Below are 20,747 nucleotides of genomic sequence, written 5' to 3'. Positions count from 1 at the left end.
GAGGGAATAATTGATATACATGGGGTGTTCAGTGTTGTAAATGGAAATGGTGAAGAGCTTGTAGATTTATGTGCTGAAAAAGGACTGATGATTGGGAATACCTGGTTTAAAAAGCGAGATATACATAAGTATACTTATGTAAGTAGGAGAGATGGCCAGAGAGCGTTATTGGATTACGTGTTAATTGACAGGCGTGCGAAAGAGAGACTTTTGGATGTTAATGTGCTGAGAGGTGCAACTGGAGGGATGTCTGATCATTATCTTGTGGAGGCTAAGGTGAAGATTTGTATGGGTTTCCAGAAAAGAAGAGTGAATGTTGGGGTGAAGAGGGTGGTGAGAGTAAGTGAGCTTGGGAAGGAGACTTGTGTGAGGAAGTACCAGGAGAGACTGAGTACAGAATGGAAAAAGGTGAGAACAATGGAAGTAAGGGGAGTGGGGGAGGAATGGGATGTATTTAGGGAATCAGTGATGGATTGCGCAAAAGATGCTTGTGGCATGAGAAGAGTGGGAGGTGGGTTGATTAGAAAGGGTAGTGAGTGATGGGATGAAGAAGTAAGAGTATTAGTGAAAGAGAAGAGAGAGGCATTTGGACGATTTTTGCAGGGAAAAAATGAAATTGAGTGGGAGAAGTATAAAAGAAAGAGACAGGAGGTCAAGAGAAAGGTGCAAGAGGTGAAAAAAAGGGCAAATGAGAGTTGGGGTGAGAGACTATCAGTAAATTTTAGGGAGAATAAAAAGATGTTCTGGAAGGAGGTAAATAGGGTGCGTAAGACAAGGGAGCAAATGGGAACTTCAGTGAAGAGCGTAAATGGGGAGGTGATAACAAGTAGTGGTGATGTGAGAAGGAGATGGAATGAGTATTTTGAAGGTTTGTTGAATGTGTCTGATGACAGAGTGGCAGATATAGGGTGTTTGGGTCGAGGTGGTGTGCAAAGTGAGAGGGTTAGGGAAAATGATTTGGTAAACAGAGAAGAGGTAGTAAAAGCTTTGCGGAAGATGAAAGCCGGCAAGGCAGCAGGTTTGGATGGTATTGCAGTGGAATTTATTAAAAAAGGGGGTGACTGTATTGTTGACTGGTTGGTAAGGTTATTTAATGTATGTATGACTCATGGTGAGGTGCCTGAGGATTGGCGGAATGCGTGCATAGTGCCATTGTACAAAGGCAAAGGGGATAAGAGTGAGTGCTCAAATTACAGAGGTATAAGTTTGTTGAGTATTCCTGGTAAATTATATGGGAGGGTATTGATTGAGAGGGTGAAGGCAGGTACAGAGCATCAGATTGGGGAAGAGCAGTGTGGTTTCAGAAGTGGTAGAGGATGTGTGGATCAGGTGTTTGCTTTGAAGAATGTATGTGAGAAATACTTAGAAAAGCAAATGGATTTGTATGTAGCATTTATGGATCTGGAGAAGGCATATGATAGAGTTGATAGAGATGCTCTGTGGAAGGTATTAAGAATATATGGTGTGGGAGGCAAGTTGTTAGAAGCAGTGAAAAGTTTTTATCGAGGATGTAAGGCATGTGTACGTGTAGGAAGAGAGGAAAGTGATTGGTTCTCAGTGAATGTAGGTTTGCGGCAGGGGTGTGTGATGTCTCCATGGTTGTTTAATTTGTTTATGGATGGGGTTGTTAGGGAGGTAAATGCAAGAGTCTTGGAAAGAGGGGCAAGTATGAAGTCTGTTGGGGATGAGAGAGCTTGGGAAGTGAGTCAGTTGTTGTTCGCTGATGATACAGCGCTGGTGGCGGATTCATGTGAGAAACTGCAGAAGCTGGTGACGGAGTTTGGTAAAGTGTGTGGAAGAAGAAAGTTAAGAGTAAATGTGAATAAGAGCAAGGTTATTAGGTACAGTAGGGTTGAGGGTCAAGTCAATTGGGAGGTGAGTTTGAATGGAGAAAAACTGGAGGAAGTGAAGTGTTTTAGATATCTGGGAGTGGATCTGTCAGCGGATGGAACCATGGAAGCGGAAGTGGATCATAGGGTGGGGGAGGGGGCGAAAATTTTGGGAGCCTTGAAAAATGTGTGGAAGTCGAGAACATTATCTCGGAAAGCAAAAATGGGTATGTTTGAAGGAATAGTGGTTCCAACAATGTTGTATGGTTGCGAGGCGTGGGCTATGGATAGAGTTGTGCGCAGGAGGATGGATGTGCTGGAAATGAGATGTTTGAGGACAATGTGTGGTGTGAGGTGGTTTGATCGAGTAAGTAACGTAAGGGTAAGAGAGATGTGTGGAAATAAAAAGAGCGTGGTTGAGAGAGCAGAAGAGGGTGTTTTGAAATGGTTTGGGCACATGGAGAGAATGAGTGAGGAAAGATTGACCAAGAGGATATATGTGTCGGAGGTGGAGGGAACGAGGAGAAGAGGGAGACCAAATTGGAGGTGGAAAGATGGAGTGAAAAAGATTTTGTGTGATCGGGGCCTGAACATGCAGGAGGGTGAAAGGAGGGCAAGGAATAGAGTGAATTGGAGCGATGTGGTATACCGGGGTTGACGTGCTGTCAGTGGATTGAATCAAGGCATGTGAAGCGTCCGGGGTAAACCATGGAAAGCTGTGTAGGTATGTATATTTGCGTGTGTGGACGTGTGTATGTACATGTGTATGGGGGGGGTTGGGTCATTTCTTTCGTCTGTTTCCTTGCGCTACCTCGCAACCGCGGGAGACAGCGACGAGGTATAAAAAAAAAAAAAAAAAAAATTTTCTTTTTCATACTATTCGCTATTTCCCGCGATAGCGAGGCAGCATTAAGAACAGAGGACTGGGCCTTTGAGGGAATATCCTCACCTGGACCTCTTCTCTGTTCCTTCTTTTGGAAAATTAAAAAAAAAAAAAAAAAAACGAGAGGACAGGATTTTTTTTTTTTTCCTTTGTTGCTGTCTCCCACGTTTGCGAGGTAGCGCAAGGAAACAGATGAAAGAAATGGCCCAACCCACCCCCATACACATGTATATACATACGTCCACACATGCAAATATACATACCTACACAGCTTTCCAGGGTTTATCCCAGACGCTTCACATGCCCTAAATCAATCCACTGACAGCACGTCAACCCCGGTATACCACATCGATCCAATTCACTCTATTCCTTGCCCTCCTTTCACCCTCCTGCATGTTCAGACCCCGAACACACAAAATCTTTTTCACTCCATCTTTCCACCTCCAATTTGGTCTCCCACTTCTCCTCGTTCCCTCCACCTCCGACACATATATCCTCTTGGTCAATCTTTCCTCACTCATTCTCTCCATGTGCCCAAACCATTTCAAAACACCCTCTTCTGCTCTCTCAACCACGCTCTTTTTATTTCCACACATTTCTCTTACCCTTACGTTACTTACTCGATCAAACCACCTCACACCACACGTTGTCCTCAAACATCTCATTTCCAGCACATCCACCCTCCTGCGCACAACTCTATCCATAGCCCATGCCTCGCAACCATACAACATTGTTGGAACCGCTATTCCTTCAAACATACCCGTTTATGCTTTCCGAGATAATGTTCTCGACTTCCACACATTCTTCAAGGCTCCCAGAATTTTCGCCCCCTCCCCCACCCTATAATCCACTTCCGCTTCCATGGTTCCATCCGCTGCCAGATCCACTCCCAGATATCTAAAACACTTTACTTCCTCCAGTTTTTCTCCATTCAAACTTACCTCCCAAGTGACTTGACCCTCAACCCTACTGTACCTAATAACCTTGCTCTTATTCACATTTACTCTTAACTTTCTTCTTTTACACACTTTACCGAACTCAGTCACTAGCTTCTGCAGTTTCTCACATGAATCAGCCACCAGCGCTGTATCATCAGTTAGCAACAACTGACTCACTTCCCAAGCTCTCTCATCCCCAACAGACTTCATACTTGCCCCTCTTTCCAAAACTCTTGCATTCACCTCCCTACCAACCCCATCCATAAAAAAATTAAACAACCATGGAGACATCACACACCCCTGCCGCAAACCTACATTCACTGAGAACCAATCACTTTCCTCTCTTCCTACACGTACACATGCCTTACATCCTCGATAAAAACTTTTCACTGCTTCTAACAACTTGCCTCCCACACCATATATTCTTAATACCTTCCACAGAGCATCTCTATCAACTCTATCATATGCCTTCTCCAGATCCATAAATGCTACATACAAATCCATATGCTTTTCTAAGTATTTCTCACATACATTCTTCAAAGCAAACACCTGATCCACACATCCTCTACCACTTCTGAAACCACACTGCTCTTCCCCAATCTGATGCTCTGTACATGCCTTCACCCTCTCAATCAATACCCTCCCATATAATTTACCAGGAATACTCAACAAACTTATACCTCTGTAATTTGAGCACTCACTCTTATCCCCTTTCCCTTTGTACAATGGCACTATGCAAGCATTCCGCCAATCCTCAGGCACCTCACCATGAGTCATACATACATTAAATAACCTTACCAACCAGTCAATAATACAGTCACCCCCTTTTTTAATAAATTCCACTGCAGTACTATCCAAACCTGCTGCCTTGCCGGCTTTCATCTTCCGCAAAGCTTTTACTACCTCTTCCCTGTTTACCAAATCATTTTCCCTAACCCTCTCACTTTGCACACCACCTCGACCAAAACACCCTATATCTGCCACTCTATCATCTAACACATTGAACAAACCTTCAAAATACTCACACCATCTCCTTCTCACATTACCACTACTTGTTATCACCTCCCCATTTGTGCCCTTCACTGAAGTTCCCATTTGCTCCCTTGTCTTACGCACTTTATTTATCTCCTTCCAGAACATCTTTTTATTCTCCCTAAAATTTGATGATACTCTCTCACCCCAACTCTCACTTGCCGTCTTTTTCACCTCTTGCACCTTTCTCTTGATCTCCTGTTTCTTTCTTTTATACATCTCCCACTCAATTGCATTTTTTCCCTGCAAAAATCGTCCAAATGCCTCTCTCTTCTCTTTCACTAATAATCTTACTTCTTCATCCCACCACTCACTACCCTTTCTAATCAACCCACCTCCCACTCTTCTCATGCCACAAGTATCTTTTGCGCAATCTATCACTGATTCCCTAAATACATCCCATTCCTCCCCCACTCCCCTTACTTCCATTGTTCTCACCTTTCTCCATTCTGTACTCAGTCTCTCCTGATACTTCCTCACACAAGTCTCCTTCCCAAGCTCACTTACTCTCACCACCCTCTTCACCCCAACATTCACTCTTCTTTTCTGAAAACCCATACAAATCTTCACTTTAGCCTCCAGAAGATAATGATCAGACATCCCTCCAGTTGCACCTCTCAGCACATTAACATCCAAAAGTCTCTCTTTCGTGCACCTGTCAATTAACACGTAATCCAATAACGCTCTCTGGCCATCTCTCCTACTTACATACGTATACTTATGTATATCTCGCTTTTTAAACCAGGTATTCCCAATCACCAGTCCTTTTTCAGCACATAAATCTACAAGCTCTTCACCATTTCCATTTACAACACTGAACACCCTATGTATACCAATTATTCCCTCAACTGCCATATTACTCACCTTTGCATTCAAATCACCCATCACTATAACCCGGTCTCGTACATCAAAACGACTAACACACTCATTCAGCTGCTCTCAAAACACTTGCCTCTCATGATCTTTCTTCTCATGCCTAGGTGCATATGCACCAATAATCACCCATCTCTTTCCATCAACTTTCAGTTTTACCCATATTAATCGAGAATTTACTTTCTTACATTCTATCACATACTCTCACAACTCCTGTTTCAGGAGTATTGCTACTCCTTCCCTTGCTCTTGTCCTCTCACTAACCCCTGACTTTACTCCTAAGACATTCCTAAACCACTCTTCCCCTATACCCATGAGCTTCGTTTCACCCAAAGCCAAAACATCCATGTTCCTTTCCTCAAACATACTACCTATCTCTCCTTTTTTCACATCTTGGTTACATCCACACACATTTAGATACCCCAGTCTGAGCCTTCGAGGAGGATGAGCACTCCCCGCGTGACTCCTTCTTCCGTTTCCCATTTTAGAAAGTTAAAAAAATACAAGGAGGGGAGGATTTCTCGACACGCGAGGAATGCGTGGGAAGTATTCTTTCACCCCTATCCCCAGGGATAATATATATATATATATATATATATATATATATATATATATATATATTTTTTTTTTTTTTTTTTTTTCAAACTATTCGCCATTTCCCGCGTTAGCGAGGTAACGTTAAGAACAGAGGACTGGGCCATTGAGGGAATATCCTCACCTGGCCCCCTTCTCTGTTCCTTCTTTTGGAAAAAAAAAAAAAAAAAAAAAAAAAATTGAGAGGGGAGGATTTCCAGCCCCCCGCTCCCTCCCCTTTTAGTCGCCTTCTACGACACGCAGGGAATACGTGGGAAGTATTCTTTCTCCCCTATCCCCAGGGATATTTCAAGCTAGAAGTTTCAGTTTTCTAAGTTATTTTCTTACATTTTTCATATGTATATATATGTATATGTGTGTGTGTGTGTGTATATGTGCGTATGTGTGTGCATGTATATATATATGTATGTATATATATATATATATATATATATATATATATATATATATATATATATATATATATATATATATATACATACATATATATATACATGCACACACATACGCACATATACACACACACACACACATATACATATATATACATATGAAAAATGTAAGAAATAACTTAGAAAACTGAAACTTCTAGCTTGAAATGAAATGAAAAAAAAATGAATGTCACATAATGGTTCAACGTCTGGCTATGGAAAAGGGAAATGTATGATTTATTTACACAAACGTCATCTCATTTCCAGCACATCCACCCTCCTCCACACAACTCTATACATAGTAGTTCTCATCAATTTAATCACTGTATCAATAAGCTTCAATATATATATTTATTTCAATATATATATTTATTTATTTTATTTATTTTGCTTCGTCGCTGTCTCCTGCGTTAGCGAGGTAGCGCAAGGAAATAGACGAAAGAATGGCCCAACCCACCCACATACACATGCATATACATACACGTCCACACACGCAAATATTCATACATATACATCTCAATGTATACATGTATATACACGCACAGACATATACATATATACAAATGTACATAATTCATACTGTATGCATTTATTCATTCCCATCGCCACCCCGCCACACATGAAATAACAACCCCCTCCCCCCGCATGTGAGTGAGGTAGCACTAGGAAAAAGACAACAAAGGCCACATTCGTTCACACTCAGTCTCTAGCTGTCATGTATGATGCACCGAAACCACAGCTCCCTTTCCAAATCCAGGCCCCACAGAACTTTCCATGGTTTACCCCAGACGCTTCACTTGCCCTGGTTCAATCCATTGATAGCACGTCAACCCCGGTATACCACATCGTTCCAATTCACTCTATTCCTTGCACACCTTTCACCCTTGTGCATGTTCAGGCCCCGATTACTCAAAACCTTTTTCACTCCATCTTTCCACCTCCAGTTTGGTTTCCCACATCTCCTTGTTCCCTCCACCTCTGACACATATATCCTCTTGGTCAATCTTTCCTACTTCATTTTCTCCATGTGACCGAACCATTTCAAAACACGCTCTTCTTCTCTCTCAACCACACTCTTTTTATTGCCACACACTCTCTTACCCTATTATTACTTACTCAATCAAACCACCTCACACCACATATTGTCCTCAAACATCTCATTTCCAGCACATCCACCCTCCTCCACACAACTCTATATGTAGCCCATGCCTCGCAACCATATAACATTGTTGGAACCACTATCCCTTCAAACAAACCCATTTTTGCTTTCCGAGATAATGTTCTTGACTTCTGCACATTCTTCAATGCTCCCAGAACTTTCGTCCCCTCCCACACCCTATGATTCACTTTCACTTCCATGGTTCCATCTACTGCCAAATCCACTCCCAGATATCTAAAACACTTCAGTTCCTCCAGTTTTTCTCCATTCAAACTTACCTTCCAGTTGACTTGACCCTCAACCCTACTGTACCTAATAACCTTGCTCTTATTCACATTTACTTTCAGCTTTCTTCTCTCACACACTTTACCAAACTCAGTCACCAGCTTCTTCAGTTTCTTACCTGAATCAGCCACCAGTGCTGTATCATCAGCGAACAACAGATGACTCACTTCCCAAGCTCTCTCATCCACAACAGACTTCATACTTGCCCCTCTTTCCAAAACTCTTGCATTCACCTCCCTAACAACCCCATTCATAAACAAATTAAACAACCATAGAGACATCACACACCCCTGCCGCAAACCAAAATTCACTGAGGACCAATCACTTTCCTCTCTTCCTAGTCGTACACATGCCTTACATTCTAGATAAAAACTTCTCACTGCTTCTAACAACTTGCCTCCCACACCATATATTCTTAATACTTTCCACAGAGCATCTTTATCAACTGTATCATATGCCTGCTCCAGATCCATAAATGCTACATACAAATCCATTTGCTTTTCTAAGTATTTCTCACATACATTCTTCAAAGCAAACACCTGATCCACACATCCTCTACCACTTCTGAAACCACACTGCTCTTCCCCAATTTGATGCTCTGTACATGCCTTCACCCTCTCAATCAATACCCTCCCATATAATTTACCAGGAATACTCAACAAACTTATACCTCCGTAATTTGAGCACTCACTTTTAACTCCTTTCTCTTATATATATATATATATATATATATATATATATATATATATATATATATATTTTTTTTTTTTTTTCATACTATTCGCTATTTCCCGCGATAGCGAGGTAGCGTTAAGAACAGAGGACTGGGCCTTTGAGGGAATATCCTCACCTGGCCCTCTTCTCTGTTCCTCCTTTTGGAAAATTAAAAAAAAAAAAAAAAATATATCATTATATATCATTATAGTTTGAATGGAGGTCAAGAGAAAGGTGCAAGAGGTGAAAAAAAGGGCAAATGAGAGTTGGGGTGAGAGAGTATCATTAAATTTTAGGGAGAATAAAAAGATGTTCTGGAAGGAGGTAAATAAAGTGCGTAAGACAAGGGAGCAAATGGGAACTTCGGTGAAGGGCGCAAATGGGGAGGTGATAACAAGTAGTGGTGATGTGAGAAGGAGATGGAGTGAGTATTTCGAAGGTTTGTTGAATGTGTTTGATGATAGAGTGGCAGATATAGGGTGTTTTGGTCGAGGTGGTGTGCAAAGTGAGAGGGTTAGGGAAAATGATTTGGTAAACAGAGAAGAGGTAGTGAAAGCTTTGCGGAAGATGAAAGCCGGCAAGGCAGCAGGTTTGGATGGTATTGCAGTGGAATTTATTAAAAAAGGGGGTGACTGTATTGTTGACTGGTTGGTAAGGTTATTTAATGTATGTATGACTCATGGTGAGGTGCCTGAGGATTGGCGGAATGCGTGCATAGTGCCATTGTACAAAGGCAAAGGGGATAAGAGTGAGTGCTCAAATTACAGAGGTATAAGTTTGTTGAGTATTCCTGGTAAATTATATGGGAGGGTATTGATTGAGAGGGTGAAGGCATGTACAGAGCATCAGATTGGGGAAGAGCAGTGTGGTTTCAGAAGTGGTAGAGGATGTGTGGATCAGGTGTTTGCTTTGAAGAATGTATGTGAGAAATACTTAGAAAAGCAAATGGATTTGTATGTAGCATTTATGGATCTGGAGAAGGCATATGATAGAGTTGATAGAGATGCTCTGTGGAAGGTATTAAGAATATATATATATATATATATATATATATATATATATATATATATATATATATATATATATATATATATATAGGGGAGAAAGAATACTTCCCACGTATTCCCTGCGTGTCGTAGAAGGCGACTAAAACGGAAGGGAGCGGTTGGCTGGAAATCCTCCCCTTTCATTTTTTTTTTTTAATTTTCCAAAAGAAGGAACAGAGAAGAGGGCCAGGTGAGGATATTCCCTCAAAGGCCCAGTCCTCTGTTCTTAACGCTACCTCGTTATTGCGGGAAATGGCGAATAGTATGAAAAAAAAAAATATATATATATATATATATATATATATATATATATATATTTATATATATATTCTCTTTCTCTTACTATTCGCCATTTCCCGCGATAGCGAGGTAGCGTTAAGAAGAGAGGACTGGGCCTTTGAGGGAATAGGGGATAGGGGATAGGGGAGAAAGAATACTTCCCACGTATTCCCTGCATGTCGTAGAAGGCGACTAAAAGGGAAGGGAGCGGGGGGCTGGAAATCCTCCCCTCTCGTTTTTTTTTTTTTTAATTTTCCAAAAGAAGGAAGGATATATATATATATATATATATATATATATATATATAAGTATGAAGTCTGTTGGGGATGAGAGAGCTTGGGAAGTGAGTCAGTTGTTGTTCGCTGATGATACAGCGCTGGTGGCTGATTCATGTGAGAAACTGCAGAAGCTGGTGACTGAGTTTGGTAAAGTGTGTGGAAGAAGAAAGTTGAGAGTAAATGTGAATAAGAGCAAGGTTATTAGGTACAGTAGGGGTGAGGGTCAAGTCAATTGGGAGGTGAGTTTGAATGGAGAAAAACTGGAGGAAGTGAAGTGTTTTAGATATCTGGGAGTGGATCTGTCAGCGGATGGAACCATGGAAGCGGAAGTGGATCATAGGGTGGGGGAGGGGGCGAAAATTTTGGGAGCCTTGAAAAATGTGTGGAAGTCGAGAACATTATCTCGGAAAGCAAAAATGGGTATGTTTGAGGGAATAGTGGTTCCAACAATGTTGTATGGTTGCGAGGCGTGGGCTATGGATAGAGATGTGCGCAGGAGGATGGATGTGCTGGAAATGAGATGTTTGAGGACAATGTGTGGTGTGAGGTGGTTTGATCGAGTAAGTAACGTAAGGGTGAGAGAGATGTGTGGAAATAAAAAGAGCGTGGTTGAGAGAGCAGAAGAGGGTGTTTTGAAATGGTTTGGGCACATGGAGAGAATGAGTGAGGAGAGATTGACCAAGAGGATATATGTGTCGGAGGTGGAGGGAACGAGGAGAAGAGGGAGACCAAATTGGAGGTGGAAAGATGGAGTGAAAAAGATTTTGTGTGATCGGGGCCTGAACATGCAGGAGGGTGAAAGGAGGGCAAGAAATAGAGTGAATTGGAGTCATGTGGTATACAGGGGTTGACGTGCTGTCAGTGGATTGAAGCAAGGCATGTGAAGCGTCTGGGGTAAACCATGGAAAGCTGTGTAGGTATGTATATTTGCGTGTGTGGACGTGTGTATATACATGTGTATGGGGGGGGGTTGGGCCATTTCTTTCGTCTGTTTCCTTGCGCTACCTCGCAAACGCGGGAGACAGCGACAAAGTATAAAAAAAAAAAAAAAAAAAAAAAAAATATATACATACATATATGCATACATTAAGGTAACCTCACCAACCTGGGGATAGGGGAGAAAGAATACTTCCCACGTATTCCCTGCATGTCGTAGAAGGCGACTACAAGGGAAGGGAGTGGGGGGCTGGAAATCCTCCCCTCTCATTCTTTTTTTTTAATTTTCCATAAGAAGGAACAGAGAAGGGGGCCAGGTGAGGATATTCCCTCAAAGGCCCAGTCCTCTGTTCCTAACGCTACCTCGCTAATGCGGGAAATGGTGAATAGTATGATATATATATATGTGTGGTGTGAGGTGGTTTGATCGAGTAAGTAACGTAAGGGTAAGAGAGATGTGTGGAAATAAAAAGAGCGTGGTTGAGAGAGCAGAAGAGGGTGTTTTGAAATGGTTTGGGCACATGGAGAGAATAAGTGAGGAAAGATTGACCAAGAGGATATATGTGTCGGAGGTGGAGGGAATGAGGAGAAGAGGGAGACCAAATTGGAGGTGGAAAGATGGAGTGAAGAAGATTTTGTGTGATCGGGGCCTTAACATGCAGGAGGGTGAAAGGAGGGCAAGGAATAGAGTGAATTGGAGTGATGTGGTATACCGGGGTTGACGTGCTGTCGGTGGATTGAATCAGGGCATGTGAAGCGTCTGGGGTAAACCATGGAAAGCTGTGTAGGTATGTATATTTGCGTGTGTGGACGTATGTATATACATGTGTATGGGGGTGGGTTGGGCCATTTCTTTCGTCTGTTTCCTTGCGCTACCTCGCAAATGCGAGAGACAGCGACAAAGCAAAAAAAAAAAAAAAAAATATATATATATATATATATATATATATATATATATATATATATATATATATATATGTTATCCCTGGGGATGGGGAGAAAATATACTTCCCACGTATTCCCTGCGTGTCGTACAAGGCGACTAAAAGTGAAGGGAGCGGGGGGCTGGAAATCCTCCCCTCTCATTTCTTTTTAATTTTCCAAAAGAAGGAACAGAGAAGGAGGCCAGGTGAGGATATTCCCTCAAAGGCCCAGCCCTCTGTTCTTAACGCTAACTCGCTAATGCAGGAAATGGCGAATAGTATGAAAGAAAAGAAAGATGTATATAAATATATATATATATATATATATATATATATATATATATATATATATATATATATATATATATATATATATATATATATCTATATATATATAAATATATATATACATATATATCTTTATCTTTCAAACTATTCGCCATTTTCCGCATCAGCAAGGTAGCGCTAAGAGCAGATAACTGGGCCTTTGAGAGAATATATATATTTTTTTTTTTTTTTTTTTTGCTTTGTCGCTGTCTCCCGCGTTTGCGAGGTAGCGCAAGGAAACAGACGAAAGAAACGGCCCAACCCACCCTCATACACATGTATATACATACGTCCACACATACAAATCTACATACCTACACAGCTTTCCATGGTTCACCCCAGACGCTTCACATGCCCTGATTCAATCCACTGACAGCACGTCAACCCCGGTACACCACATCGATCCAATTCACTCTATTCCTTGCCCTCCTTTCACCCTCCTGCATGTTCAGGCCCCGATCACACAAAATCTTTTTCACTCCATCTTTTCACCTATAATTTGGTCTCCCACTTCTCCTCGTTCCCTCCACCTCCAAGACATATATCCTCTTGGTCAATCTTTCCTCACTCATTCTCTCCATGTGCCCATACCATTTCTAAACACCCTCTTCTGCTCTCTCAACCACGCTCTTTTTATTTCTACACATCTCTCTTACACTTACGTTACTTACTCGATCAAACCACCTCACACCACACATTGTCCTCAAACATCTCATTTCCAGCACATCCACCCTCCTGCGCACAACTCTATCTATAGCCCACGCCTCGCAACCATACAATATTGTTGGAACCACTATTCCTTCAAACATACCCATTTTTGCTTTCTGAGATAATGTTCTCGACTTCCACACATTCTTCAAGGCTCCCAGGATTTTCGCCCCCTCCCCCACCCTATGATCCTCTTCTGCTTCCATGGTTCCATCCGTTGCCAGATCCACTCCCAGATATCTAAAACACTTTACTTCCTCCAGTTTTTCTCCATTCAAACTTACCTCCCAATTGACTTGACCCTCAACCTTACTGTACCTAATAACCTTGCTCTTATTCACATTTACTCTTAACTTTCTTCTTTCACACACTTTACCAAACTCAGTCACCAGCTTTTGCAATTTCTCACATGAATCAGCCACCAGCGCTGTATCATCAGCGAACAACAACTGACTCACTTCCCAAGCTCTCTCATCCACAACAGTCTTTATACTTGCCCCTCTTCCAAAACTCTTGCATTTACCTCCCTAACAACCCCATCCATAAACAAATTAAACAACCATGGAGACATCACACACTCCTGCCGCAAACGTACATTCACTGAGAACCAATCACTTTCCTCTCTTCCTACACGTACACATGACTTACATCCTCGATAAAAACTTTTCACTGCTTCTAACAACTTGCCTCCCACACCATATATTCTTAATACCTTCCACAGAGCATCTCTATCAACTCTATCATATGCCTTCTCCAGATCCATAAATGCTACATACAAATCCATTTGCTTTTCTAAGTATTTCTCCCATACATTCTTATATATATATATATATATATATATATATATATATATATATATATATATATATATATATATAATGTATATATATATATATATATATATATATATATATATATATATATATATATATATATATATATAGATAGATATATATAGGTATTTTGAAATGGTTTGGTCACATGGAGAGAATGAGTGAGGAAAGATTGACGAAGAGGATATATGCGTCAGAGGTGGAGGGAACGAAAAGTGGGAGATCAAATTGGAGGTGGAAAGATGGAAAGATGACAGCACGTTGACCCCTTCGTACCATTCGTTCCAATTCACTCTATTCCTTGCACGCCTTTCACCCTCCTGTATGTTCAGGCCCCGATCAATTAAAATCCTTTTCACTCTATCCTTCCACCTCCAATTTGGTCTCCCACTTCTCCTTGTTCCCTCCACCTCTGACACATGTATGCTCTTTGTCAATCTTTCCTCACTCATTGTCTCCATGTGACCAAACCATTTCAATACATACTCTTCTGCTCTCTCCTGCATACTCATTTTATTACCACACATCTCTATTACCCTTTCATCACTTACTCGATTAAACCACCTCACACCACATATTGTCCTCAAACATCTCTTCCTGCACATCCACCCTCCTCTGCACAACCCTATCTATAGCCCATGCCTCACAACCATGTAACATTGTTGGAACCACTATTCCTTCAAGCATAACCATTTTTGCTCTTCAAGGTAACGTTCTCGCCTTCCACACATTCTTCAATGCTCCCGGAACCTTCACCTCCTTTCCCACCCAGTGACTCACTTCTGCTTCCATGGTTCCACCCAATGCTAAATCCACTCCCAGATATCTAAAGCACTTCATTTCTCCACTTTTTCTCCATTTAAACTTACCTCCCAGTTGACTTGTCCCTCAACCCTACTGTACCTAATAATCTTGCTCTTATTCACATTTACTCTCAGCTTTCTTCTTTCCCACACTTTACCAAACTCAGTCACCAACTTCTGCAGTTTCTCACTGGAATTGGCCACCAACGCTGTATCATCAGTGAACAACAACTGACTCACTCCCCAAGCCCTCTCATCCACAACAGACTTCATACTTGCCCCTCTCTCCAAGACTTGCATTCACCTCTCTGACAACTCCATCCATAAGCAAATTAAACAACCATGGAGACATCACACACCCCTGCCGCAAACTGACATTCACTGAGAACCAATCACTTTTCTCTTTTCCAACTCGTACACATGCCTTACATCCTTGATAAAAACTTTTCACTGCTTCTAGCACCTTACCTCCCACACCATATACTTTTAATGCCTTCCACAGAGCATCTCTATCAACCCTATCATATGCCTTCTCCAGATCCATAAATGCTACATTCAGATCCATTTGTTTTTCTAAGTATTTCTCACATACATTCTTCAAAGCAAACACCTGATCCACACATCCTCTATCACTTCTGAAACCACACTGCTCTTCCCCAATCTGATGCTCTGTATATGTCTTTACCCTCTCAATCAATACCCTCGAATATAGTGTCCCAGGAATACTCAACAAACTTTTACTTCTGTAATTTGAAAACACATCTTCATCCCCTTTGCCTTTGTACAGTGACACTATGCATGCATTCCGCCAATCCTCGGGCACTTCACCATGAACCATACATACATTGAATATCCTTACCAGCCAGTCAACAACACAGTCACCCCCTTTTTTAATGAATTCCAGTGCAATACCATCCAAACCCACCACCTTGCCGGCTTTCATCTTCCACAAAGCTGTCACCACCTCTTTGTTTACCAAACCATTCTCCCTGACCCTCTCACTTCACTCACCACCTCGACCAAAATACCCTATATTTGCCACTCTATCATCAAACACATTCAACAAACCTTCAAAATACTCACTCTATCTCTTTCTCACTTCACCACTACTTGTTATTATCTCCCCATTATCCCCATTCACCAATGTTTCCATTAATTCTCTTGTCTTATGCACTTTACTTACCTCCTTCCAAAACATCTTTTTATTCTCCCTAAAATTTAGTGATACTTTCTTACCCCAACTCTCATTTGCCCTCTTTTTCACCTCTTGCTCCTTTCCCGTGACCTCCTGCCTCTTTCTTTTAAACATCTCCCAGTCCTTTGCACTACTTCCATGTAAAAATCGTCCAAATGCCTCTTTCTTCTCTTTCACTAACAATCTTACTTCTTCATCCCACCACTCAATACCCTTTCTAATCTACCCACCTCCTACCTTCTCATGCCACAAGCATCTTTTGTGCAAGCCATCACTGTTTCCCTAAATACGTCTTATGTGCATGTATGGGTGTTTGTGTGTATATATTTGTATATGAGTGGATGGGCTATTCTTCGTCTGTTTCCTGGCGTTACCTCGCTGATGCGGGAAACAGCAAACAAGTATAATAAAAAATAGATATGAATATAGATAGATAGATAGATAGTATAGATAGTATCTATTTCAATGTTACTGATAAAGTTGCTAATAAAATATTTAATGAATTTTTGCTTTTAGATGAATAAAAACAAAATGATGAATATAAAATTGTCCTGATTTATCTTTGATGGCAGTGGAGCAGTAGTCTTTCCCTGGGTATTTCAAAGCTAAGTTTGATTTTATGATTATCTTTAAGGGTACAAAGACCTTAAATGTTTAGGATAGTTATTTTTATATGGATTGTACATCTTGAACTCTACATCTGATCATTAGTTCTTTTAAGATTATACTGCATTTCATCAAACTAGCTGGCAGTACTCTTCTATTGGTGCCATGATAAGTGCATTAATGTCACTTCAATGTAACTCAAGATTGAGGAAATATGCCATCTTTTGTTTGCTCTTGCTACCATTTGAGTTTATTGCCAGTTGTTGTTAGGTTGTGAATTCTTTCAGTAATGATTTATGTATATTCTAATCTTTAGTTAAGATTGAAGTAACTTTAAGGATTGTTCTAAGATTAGCGGCAATTAACACTGTTAACAGAAAATAGGTATTAGTTACTGTATACTTTGGCAAAGTTATTACAAGATATCTGTGTAGATTTGTCACACCCTAGCACTTTCTCCATCTGTCCACAGCCATGCCCCCAGTGAACGACTTCCTGCCTGTAGACCACCACCTCCTCCCCCTCCTCGAGGATTTTCAGATGCAAGGGTTGAGTACAGTGAGACAGAATGTGATCGTGCGAATAAACGAGGAGCAGGCCCATCCTCAAAGTCCCACCACTTACAGAAATATTACAAAGGAGCAAGACCAAGAGATTCAGGGTATCAAATTGATGTGTAAAGAAGTAAATTGGAGTTTGTTGAATGGTAAACATGTTTTTTAGCTCTAAATCCCAAGCTCTGTGAATGTCAAATCAGTGTGTGAAATACAGATAGGTCCAGAAATTTTGTGTCTTAAGGTAAATGTGAATTCATGTACCCAAATACTCAGGGTATATATTGTTTGTAAAAAAAAGTATCAAGCCACATACAGTGTGTGCACAAGGTTGCTGAAAAACCAAAAGCTCTGGGTTTTGGATTAGAACATTGATCAAGACCGAAATGCCAGTTTATGCTAAATTAGGTGAATGACACACTGTTAAGAAAATGGGACATCAAATATGTATCAGGTGATGAAGATATCATGCAGAAAATGAAACTAGCTAATTTTTTCCAGGAGTACTGTACTTTATCAGCATTTTTGTTATAAAATATAGATTAATTTAGTTGATTTTTTGGCACTAAAGATGTTGAGATTCATTCTAGTATTTCATATTCTTTCAATTTTCGTAATGCATTTCTTGTTGAAAATATTAACTTTTTGTCATTCATGGTGAGCATTTTCAGCTTCACCACAAAAACAGTGTGCCACTACCATCATGTGGGCATAACATCCAGATGTAGTAATCTGGATGACACTCCTGCCCAGGTCCGAATTAAATGAGTGTCTGAATTCCTTAGGGTGATTGTAGTTGGATACTATGTGATGTATTAATTACGAGTACAGTATGTTATGATGCCTAGAAAGAGTGAATTACACCTAGCTGCAAGTGTTTTCCCCACACAAGATCCCTTAAGACCAAATATCAGTGTCTTCTTATCTAGGTGTAACTATAGATTTTTTTTCATACTCTTAGTTTTCTCATAACATCAATGAAATTTAGAGGAACACAGCTTTTACGTTTATTTTCCCTGAATAGCATATGGATAGTGAAGTGTCTGTTATGCTTTACAGCACAGTTGAAAATTAAAAGACCGTATTTGATTTTTTTTCCATGATCCAGAATGCTAGATGTTTATCTTTATCTGCTTAACCAGGCTCAGAGGTTATATGTCAGAATAGTGGGACTTCAGTTGTTCATTCTTACAAAGCATAAATGCTGAAAGTGATGACATGCATTTTTCCCACAAGCACCACAATGTATAGATTACTAATACAAAGTTAAAGTAATATATCCCATGAATACAACATTTAATTTTCATGAGTCACAGTAATATTGAGTTCTGAATGTTTTTCACCATCCATACCACTTAGAAATGAGCTTGAAAGAATCCCAGTTGTTGTTGATGTTTCACATATTTACTGAGGTGCTGGAGAACCCCTGTAGTTATGTGTGTTTCACCTAATAAAGGCCTCAGGTAGTAAGCTATTTAGGTAGAAATGAAAATGTCACTTGAATGTGATTATATGTCCTTAGGTGTAAGTATTACTATAACATAAACATCAAGATGTCTGCATGGTGTTTCTGTATGCTGATATTGATTGGTGAAATCACTTGCCATGTATAGTATATTTCTCATGATTGTGTATTCAATATTTCAAAGCTTTTTTCTTTTTTAGTCTCCAGTGCAGCAGTGTTTTATGTTTGATAACCATTTAACAGTATTCAGATTTACAGGCATCATCACAGGATTTTTATTTACTGTTGAAGCCCAACAATGCTAACATTCTTGTCCAGATTATAAGCATATTCTTTTGATATATTATGAAGTAATTGAAACAAGAATGATTCTCCCAGTGTATACTCTGTATTTAGGAATATCAGAACAAATATAGCACTAAAGGTTTTAATAAGAAAACAGAGACAACAATGGCAAAATCATTGAAGGATAACCAGACCAACAGGCCATGATAGAATTATATGTAGCAGAGATATTGTAGATACAGATATTGACCAAATTTTTGCAGCAGAAATATCACAGGCATTCTCTTTAATAGTCATGTGTTCAGAGGATATATGAATGGAAAAGACATTTGTAGCACAAACATTACTGGCAGACATCTGTGGTAATAAACATATGGAGTAGAGTTGTCACTGGTTCAAGTATTTGTACTGTAATGATGATAGGATTTTTAGATTCATTTCATTTGCTGAAGTTGACAGGAAAAAGCAAAGCATCCACCTCACAAAGATTTTTTTTCTTCTAAATTAGCAGCAGCCCAATTCGATATGTGAGCAACCATGAACTTGAATGTATTTCATCAACAAAATCTCAATTGCCATGGCCCTCAAAGCCCAGAATTTTTTACTGCTTACCAACCTTATTTTCACCAAATTTTATCTTTTTTTTTTAGAGATGCAGGAGTTTGCAAATGAAGATAGGATAGGTAGTCCTATTATGTAGAAGAATCACTCGGTAAGTATGACATATCCACTTCCAAAGAAACAGTGTATGATATCATGACATTGATGTTCCCAGCACATAACTTTGCATAATGTTTACATTATGGTACAACTCATGACTAATAGTAAAGCTTATTTTCTATGGTTCATTGCTTTAGTTAACAGTTCTTTGGGAAAAATTAAGTTCTTTTACAGTTGCATTTTACACAGAATATTGAAGAGAGTTGTTTTAAGTAAAGTGAGAAGAGAATCAAGTGAGGATATTCCCTCTAAAGCTCAGTCCTTTGCTCTAAATGCTGCCTTACTAATGTGGGAAATGGCAAATATGTATGGACTAAACTAGGGCATGTGAAACATCTGGGGTAAAGCATGGAAAAGTCTTTGGTCCTGGACGTGGATAGGGAGCTGGGGTTTCGTTGCATTACACATGACAGCTAGAGACTGAGTGTGAATGAATGTGGCCTTTTTTATCTGTTTACCTGTCGCTACCTTGTTAAAGCAGGGGGTAGTTATGCTGTTCCCTGTGTGGTGGAGTGGCAAGAGGAATGGATGAAGGAAAACAAGTATGAATTTGTACAGGTGTACATGTGTATATGTCTATGTATGTATATGTTGATATGTATATGTATGTATATGTGTGTATATGGGCATTTATGTAAAGCCGGCAAGGCAGCAGGTTTGGATGGTATTGCAGTGGAATTTATTAAGAAAGGGGGTGACTGTATTGTTGACTGGTTGGTAAGGTTATTTAATGTATGTATGACTCATGGTGAGGTGCCTGAGGATTGGCGGAATGCGTGCATAGTGCCATTGTACAAAGGCAAAGGGGATAAGAGTGAGTGCTCAAATTACAGAGGTATAAGTTTGTTGAGTATTCCTGGTAAATTATATGGGAGGGTATTGATTGAGAGGGTGAAGGCATGTACAGAGCATCAGATTGGGGAAGAGCAGTGCGGTTTCAGAAGTGGTAGAGGATGTGTGGATCAGGTGTTTGCTTTGAAGAATGTATGTGAGAAATACTTAGAAAAGCAAATGGATTTGTATGTAGCATTTATGGATCTGGAGAAGGCAT

At 40.2% G+C, this 20,747-nt stretch overlaps 1 protein-coding gene across 1 annotated transcript in view; it reads left to right on the top strand.

Moving 5' to 3' along the window:
• LOC139751786 (uncharacterized) overlaps positions 1–20,327 on the top strand; it is a 242,557-nt gene extending 222,230 nt beyond the window's left edge. Inside the window, exon 5 of the mRNA XM_071667323.1 lies at positions 17,145–20,327. Within this exon, the coding sequence (XP_071523424.1) occupies positions 17,145–17,352 (208 nt within the window). The 3' untranslated portion in view covers positions 17,353–20,327. The remainder of the gene's footprint in view (positions 1–17,144) is intronic.
• The last annotated feature ends 420 nt before the right edge of the window (positions 20,328–20,747 follow it).

The sequence above is a fragment of the Panulirus ornatus genome, chromosome 12, assembly GCF_036320965.1.
Source record: "Panulirus ornatus isolate Po-2019 chromosome 12, ASM3632096v1, whole genome shotgun sequence".
NCBI lineage: Eukaryota > Metazoa > Arthropoda > Malacostraca > Decapoda > Palinuridae > Panulirus > Panulirus ornatus.
This window is presented reverse-complemented; position numbering and strand designations above follow the sequence as displayed.